This window comes from Camellia sinensis, chromosome 2, assembly GCF_055761805.1.
Source record: "Camellia sinensis isolate YWXY chromosome 2, ASM5576180v1, whole genome shotgun sequence".
NCBI lineage: Eukaryota > Viridiplantae > Streptophyta > Magnoliopsida > Ericales > Theaceae > Camellia > Camellia sinensis.
The window spans coordinates 221,991,554-221,999,664 of NC_138962.1; the positions used below are offsets into that span (position 1 = coordinate 221,991,554).

General features: G+C 35.7%; 1 protein-coding gene across 2 annotated transcripts; it reads left to right on the forward strand.

The window, feature by feature from the left end:
* The first annotated feature begins 207 nt into the window (after nucleotides 1–207).
* Nucleotides 208–7,666, forward strand: LOC114270191 (protein ABIL1). 2 transcript variants are annotated; one of them, XM_028211639.2, is made up of 9 exons: nucleotides 208–699; nucleotides 2,243–2,325; nucleotides 3,073–3,223; nucleotides 3,340–3,439; nucleotides 3,552–3,644; nucleotides 3,756–3,840; nucleotides 3,940–3,992; nucleotides 4,088–4,194; nucleotides 7,095–7,666. In XM_028211639.2, the coding sequence occupies exons 1-9, from the start codon at nucleotides 601–603 to the stop codon at nucleotides 7,245–7,247; spliced, it is 924 nt and encodes a 307-aa protein (XP_028067440.2). In that variant the 5' UTR covers nucleotides 208–600; the 3' UTR covers nucleotides 7,248–7,666. The 2 variants fall into 2 exon arrangements, with proteins under 2 accessions (XP_028067440.2, XP_082773212.1); XM_082917086.1 differs by having other exon boundaries at nucleotides 216–699; nucleotides 3,943–3,992.
* Nucleotides 7,667–8,111: the final 445 nt, after the last annotated feature.

Below are 8,111 nucleotides of genomic sequence, written 5' to 3' on the forward strand. Positions count from 1 at the left end.
AAAATATATCTCAAACAAAACCTTATAACCTTAAACTAGAATAACTAAAAACCTCAAGACCTAGAATGTTGTTAGAGTATTATGTATCCGTATTTCTTAACCAATTATTATTTAATATGTCTTTTTATATTTTCTAATCACCAACATAATATCTCATTTATTTATTTTTTTCCCTAATCAAAATATTATAAAATAGTATTTACACATACTCTAAAATTATTATTGAATAATTACACCGCCGCTCCGAAAGATAACTCGCTCCCTATTTTTTTGTTTTTTTTTGGGTACATCGGAAAAAAGAAACTCGCTTCCCGGGGTTGCTTCTTCTACACACATTTCTCTCTCTCTCTCTCTCTCTCTCTCTCTGTGTGTGCTAATCTCTCCAACCAAAACCTAACTTAACTCCAAATCTAACTGAACCATCATCATTATTCTACTATTATCTTCCAACAATTAGTTTCTAATTCTTCTCTCTCTATAGTTTTTTTTCTACAAATCTTGGTTGTAATTGTTGAACTTTCACAATAATATTCTCACTTGAAGGTCTTACACAGAGACAGAGACACACAGAGAGAGAGAGAGAGAGAGAGAGAGAGAGAGATGGAATTGGAGCAACCACAGCACTACAACAATCCAGCATCGATGACGTTTGACGAGGTCTCCATGGAGCGTAGCAAGAGCTTCGTCAAAGCCTTGCAGGTTCGATTCTTTCACTTTCTCTCTCAGATCTGATTTTGTCTTTTATTTATATATATACGGATATGAATGTGGTGATAGTATATGTTTTTATTTGATGAACAGTTGACTTTCGATTTTTGGTTTTCTGTTTGGTTCCTGAGAAAACCACATGAAAGAAAATAATTGGGATTTGAGAATGGTTTTATTAGGTGCAGTTCAAAAGAGGGTTTTGAAATCTGTTGATTTTTGTTCCTTGAGATCTCATTTATGTGTGTTTCTGGCAATCTTTAGGAAATTCATTTTGGTTCTGTATTGTCTGATATTATTTGGAGAACTGTAATTTAAGGGCTATACCAACGAATTCAAAATCTGTGACTAATGTTAAGCGGATAGATAGAGCAAGACTTTGAGCGAGTGAAACTGCCTCATGAAGCTTTATTGGCTTTCTCGGGCAGGGATTGGGTTGCTCTAGAGACTGGCTCGCTCTCTGTTTACTGCTTCCAAAGCATCAATTTAACCTGTTTGAGCTTCCCTGTCAATATGTACTCCCTCCAAACATTCAACAAGCTCTCCAAACACATTACTAGGCATTACAAATCCTCACCATGCACCGCAAGCCTCCAATCTGTGTTACACACTTCTCAAACACTATGACACCTTGTAATCTTTAAACATTGTATGCTTGCACGTTGCATATTACAAACCCAGTGGGGTTTTTTCTATGGAACATGGCAACCAGACGCACTAGCATTATTCATGGTTTCAAATGTTCCAACTTTTTTTTATTTGGTTTTTGAAGACAATTACAGATGGTGCTTGTCTCTGTTTGTTAAGTGGTAGGTGACCTCATAATATGGCAAGTTATGTTGTTAATATTCATCCTTTATGGTTAGTCAAGGGGTCTTTGCTTTTTTTCCGTCTCAATCTTTGATGAAATTATCAGCTGAGTCTCTTCATGTTTCCATGCATGATTTATCGAAAGTGGTGATGTTTCTTGTTTATTCAAGCATGAGTTATCATTCTTAAGTTCCCCTCCATGTAGTGGGTAATTCACGATTCAGTTTGAAACTATAAGTCTTTCCATCAATGACAAGTATCTGGCTGATTTACAATTTCTAATGGGTACATTTTTTCACGATAGGTGACATAGAACAAGCTGACTAGTTGAGTTGCAATTTTGTAAAGTTCATAAGTATTCTACATCAGTGAGATTCTATAATATACTTGTGTCTTTTCTCTTAATCTCGGCCATTTAATAAATTCCATTTGCTATGCTATTTTGTTTCATGAAGGTATTTGTCCATGGATCCATTTTTTAAAATTATTTTTACTTTAATTTTTTTTTTTTTAAAATTCCAAACCTGGTAATTCTTACCCATTTGAAGATTGAAATAATACCTGAAGCCTTTTGATTTGATCAGCTATTCTTCTAAGCTGTGATCTATTCTTACTCTTGATAGCTGTTCTGTGCTCATTTTTGTCATATGTAAGCACTTTTCCATGTTGTGTGGTAGCGAAGTGTTGCGTTAATACCAGTTTGATCCTTGTGTCGTGACTATTTCAGGAACTCAAGAATTTGAGGCCTCAACTTTATTCTGCTGCAGAATACTGCGAGAAGTCTTATCTTCACAGTGAACAGAAACAGATGTAAGACCACTGTAACTGTGACTTTATTTGCAAATCTTAGTGAAATGTAATCCCTTTAGGCTTTTACCATTGGTCTGTTTTTGGAAAGCCCTTGGTGACTATTTAATCTTCATTATTTATTTAATGTGAGACTCACCCAGGCACTTTCTAGAGTAGGTTTCTGACTAGGTGATTGACTAACTTAATATAATGAATTGTTTATTTAATTGTTCTCACTGTTCATTTAAGTCTAGTTAAAAACCATGAAAAAAAGGAGAGCAGCACTCATACCCTTTTAAGCACTGTATTTGTTGTGCACATTCATTTTGCAAAGTAAGTGTTGGGATTCTAGAATACATGGCTCCTTTGTTTAAGATCGATTTGCAGCAGTTACAATGGCAACATTTATATGATTCCATTTGGTTCTTTTAAACAAAGTCCGACGTAGAGAATGTGATGAAAACAAAGGCTACAAACGAGATTGGCCAAACGTTTATGTATCATGTATGGGACCATTAATGTGTTGTAGCCATCCTCATTTTTGCAATCCGTGGTCAAAGCGATGGTGATTGTAATAGGAGTATTAGTAACAGCACAAATAACAACAATAATAATGATTCTTGTTTTTGTTTTTATTTTTTTTAGTTTAGAATATGGTTATCCATGGTTTAAAATTATTTATTAACAGTTGCACGCCATTGTGTTCATTGTGTTTGGAATTTCGGAACTTTTCTTCTTTTACTGGGAATTTAATTCAGAAGTATGTAGGGTCCTGGACAACCTGAAAGATTATGCTGTACGAGCCCTTGTGAACGCTGTTGACCACCTTGGGACTGTGGCTTACAAATTAACTGATCTACTTGATCAACAAACCTTGGATGTCTCAACCATGGAACTTAAGGTTTCATCTCTGAATCAGGTAACATAAATGCAGTGTCTCTGAAAAAGAAAAAAAAAGAAAAAAAAAAGAGGTTTTAGCGAGAATGTTACATAAATATGAGCTGAACTTGGTTTATATTTATTTATTTATGTCAGCAACTACTAACGTGCCAAACATACACGGATAAAGAAGGCATCAGGCAGCAGCAGTTGTTAGCATTCATCCCAAGGCATCACAAGCATTACATTTTGCCCAGTAAGACTAATAATTGCAAAGTTCTTCTACAAGTGCTAGTCTGTATGATGAGACCTTTGGCATGTTATTAATTTCCCTTTTAACCATTTTCTTGGTTTAACACCCAAGCTAGATTCTGTTAACAAGAAGGTACATTTTAGCCCGCACATACAGACAGATGCTAGGCAAAGTCATATTCAAACAAGATCTCGTGTTTACCCTTCAGGTACCTCCTTTTCCTAATGATGAATGTTTGTGTCCTGTCACAACTTGTTTTAGTGCAAGACTCTACTTTTGACTCAGCATTTAATTCGTATGCTGTGTGTGTTTAATTTAGGCACCTTTGCTTCAAAAACTCTGTCTTGGCATTTGGCATCAGAAACCAAGTCTACCTTAAAAGCTTCCCCACATGCTTTGATGAGGTCAGTCCATGAACTTCAATTAGTTTTTCATTTCCATTTTCATATGGAACATTTGCTAATATTCCCAAGAGAGCTTGAATGATATTGTTTATGTTGCAGCAGTGAAGATCCAAAAACTTCTGAAAAAGCTTCTGGGATCTTCCACTTAGGGGGTATACATAAGTTTTGCTTGCAGTTGGCTGTTGTTTTGATGGTGCATCTTCCATTGCGGAATTATAACCCCATACTTACAATTTTGCTCTTATAGATGCTGAAGAGGGTACCCGAATGAAGTCCTCTGCAGTTCCTCTCCAGTTGTCCAATGGAAGGCAGGCTTCAAGTGCAACTATGCAAACACTCGGTGTCACACGGAGGGTAATTTCAAAATCAACAAGAACTCAGACATGCCCGACATTCTTCTAAGTGCATGCCTGATTATATGAGTGAATGGATGGAAAAATAATCAACATGTTATTTCTGAAGTTTCTCCTAACATGCTTGCTGATCTTCTTTTTATCCAATTTATTGGACAACCTTTTTCTCATTTTAGTATTATGTATTTTACATGCTATTTTCAATGAAATCTGTTTATGTATGACATGTGTACCAACATTCAATGTTAATCTCACATTCACATAATCAAATCTGCCGAGAACTACTTTTCTGTTGCTCTCTTCGTTTTGTGTAACCACAATGGTAAAAGCCACAAGTACTTGAGTTATAGTTTTGGTTAGTTTGTCTTTGGAACATTGTTATGAACATTAGTGATGCATGTGTATCTTACAAAGAATAACTGAGGAATAATTGTTAGTTTAATTAGGACAATAAGTTGACTGTGACTGCTGCCCGTGTTGGATTTCCTCTTATAGCTCCACGAGTGTTAATTTTAGATTCAGTTAGAGACCTAACTTTAACATTGATCTGTGATGGCTGCCCTTGTTGGATTTCCTCTCATAGCTCCATGCGTGTTAAGTTAAATTCAGTTGGGAGGCCTAACTTTAAGGTTGCAAATCTGTGAAACTTGAAAAATATAGCCATCAACAATTTTGCATGGATTAAATACATGGAAGATCCCTTAATCTCTCTCCAACATGGGTTAAAAATACATGGAAGATCCTTTAATCTCTCTCCTAATAATTTAGAATTTTTCTTTTCACAATCATCAAACATTCTAAATCCATCCAAGATTCGTCTTCCACAAAGTTGTCAAAGGAGTAGTTCCTTTTCAATGAAGAACATATATGTATGCATTTTAGAACACAGTGGAATGTGGAGAAAATGATATGTTTGGTTCAACTTATCTCTTAGCCAAATTAGAATCTTTGCTGCATAAGGTAATCTTTTCTGGTTTTCACTTTCCTTGGTAGTCACCTCTTGGTATTCACAAAAAGCTGATCCCTAGCAAAGTATGGGAAAGAGCTATAAAGAGAGAACCAACTCGGCTGTGCTGCCTATGACAGTATTTGGGGATAAATTTTTCCATCCCTCCGAGAGTCCTGATAAACATGAGCTATTGCTGTTTCAGAAGACTCAGGACAATTGGGTTTTACTCAGGATGATATCTTCCTGTCCCTCGGTTATTCTGTTTTAGTTATGGCACTAGAATCATAGAGATGCCACATTAGAGATGTGGGATGTGCTGATAGTAACATGAGCGGTTTTGTTTGATCTTTCTGATTCTGATTATCATGGGTTAAAAAAATAAAAATAGAAAGAGAGGACAAAAGTACTTTTTCACAAGAAAATGATTGTCGGCTTATGCTGTAAAATAGATGCATACCTTAGATGAGAAAAACACGCTGGAGATTGAGTGATGGGACAATGCTGTGGTAGACTCTGTATTGAGTTGAGGCCAAACTCATATTTCGGGCATTGAATTTTGGATGCAACTTGAATGCTAGAAAGTGGTTGATTTTGTCCTTTGAAGTTACGTTATGCAGAATGGAGCATTATCTCCAACTTTGGGTGAGAGCAGGATGGTACCCTGGCAAAGTGGTTAAAAATGATCCCATGAGAGGAAGGGATAAAATGTGCCAATTGCTAAGGTGGCAAATCGGAATCCATCCAAAAAAAAAGTGGCCAATCAGAGCTAATGAAATTTTTGGATGGTTATTTAGTCCCATCTGATTTGGAGAAATTTAAGTTGGAATAATGTTACCTGGAGGCTGCAACTTGGATTGTTTCTCGGTACATAAAATGGGAACATGGTATGCCACATGCTTTAAACGTGGTACGATAGGGATTGATTTATCTAGATTATACTTTAGAATTGAAGGTACTCCTAGAGTAATTTTCATTTACCAATTAGACAATGTAGTTTATTTTTTTCAAATTAATCATGTTAAAACATATTTCCATGAGCATAATGGTCCAGTTCTTACATTTAGTTATGCTGACTACACTCTCCTTGGATTTTAGTTCATTATATTTTATTTAAGGAAACCTTAAGGAGATGTTTTGGAAGGGAAAAAAAATTGGGATCACTAAATTCATTGTTTTGGAATGAAAGTGTAATCATGTTTTGGAATGTGCATACTAAAATGTAAATCGCTGAAGTATTTGTGTTTTCTGATAACACTGAGCTATAAGCATTATAGTTAGGTGGTGATTTTCAGATGGTGGTTATGAATCTGGTACAGTTGGTGGTCTATAAATATATTTTCTGCAGGTAGGTTAAATTTTGTCGAAGTAGCTTGTATTAATTGAAATGTACTTCTTTTATTAGCTGATTGACTAAATAGAGTTTAAACTGTTATACTACTCTGTTCTCTTTTATTTTATTTTATATTTCGGTTTTTTTATTGGGTGTAATTCAAATTTTAATTTAGTTAGATATTCGGTTTGTGCACTTTTATATAAGTTGCTGATAAGGTTTAGAAACATATGGTATGGATATTTATTGCTGGACCACTCATGAGTGAGTGGTAGGAAAACAAGTCTATGGCCCTGTTTGGTAGGGCTTATTTTCAGCTTATTTCAGCTTTTAGCTTAATTTAAGCTATTTTGATGTGTTTGGTTCAGCTTAAGAATACAGCTTATAGCTTTTTGTAAGTCAAAAATCAACTTATTTTTTGAGTGGGGGAGAAGAAGCTTAATTTATAAGTCAAAAATCAGCTTATGTTCACAGTTATAAACTATAAACTGTTAAACTATAAGTTATAATCACTTTTCCACAGCTCTACCAAACGGGGCCTATATCTTTTGTTAAATATCATGCTCTCTCTTTGGGGATGAGAAAAGCCCGAAAGCTCTTATAAGATATTGTCCTTTTGCAGGATTCCATAGAGGGTTCCAAACAATTGGCACCTTTCAGGTCGTTTGACAACCAAAACCAGCGTGAGATTGTCCGTGCACCTGTCCGCAGCAAGAGTGTGCTGTCATCTTTCTTTGTAAAACAGAAGACTGCCAAACTAAAGACTGTCCCATGAATCTTCATTCAAGCAAGTCAACTATGATGCCATTTTGTTGTCTCGTATGTTGGTTGATGACGTGCTTTTCACTTGATTCATTCATTAATTTCTCACAAATCATTCTCTACGTTTCATTTGGTGCTTAATAACAAGCAGAAGTGCACTGTAGTCTTGTAATGAAGACAATCCAGATTGTCTGCTTCTTGAGTTAATGGCTCTGATCAGTGGTTGCATGAAGTAAACATGGCTGACTTTTCGACTTCTATGCTGTATTCTGTGTTTTGTTCATATGGCTGTATAGTTAACTAGTTGGCAATCCTACTGTGAAGATGGTTTATATTGACCAAGCCTTGATGAGGTGATATTTAGTACTTGTTTGTTGCCTAAATGTATTGAATTTAGACTGAGAAATTTACTTTGCTCTTGGAAAATCAAAACAGGGCTTGAATTGCTTGTGTAGGTACTATTGAAAGTCTAACAACTTATTGTTGGGGTAATTGCAAATTAGTGAAAAGAAAGTGAACGTCATTGCAAAAATACAGAGGCACAAGTGGCATCTGTGCTTTGGTGCAAGTAAAGCCACAATTTTCATTTGCACCATAGCACAGATCTACTTGGAATTTCACGTTTTTGCGATTATTTTCACTTTCTTCCCGGTGCTTTGCAATTCTGACTTTATTGTTCCAAATGTGCTGGGTCCTGTTTATATCTAGGCTAGGAATTGTTTCATCTTGTGAATAAGAATGGACCTGAGCGGGGTTCAAACCTTGCTCTGCCTTGTACCAGGAAAAAAACAGAAACTTGTGTACAGAATGTGTAGAAAGGTAGAATTGCCTATTGTGAAATCTATTGTTGATTCGATCACTGTATCTCTGCTTCAAA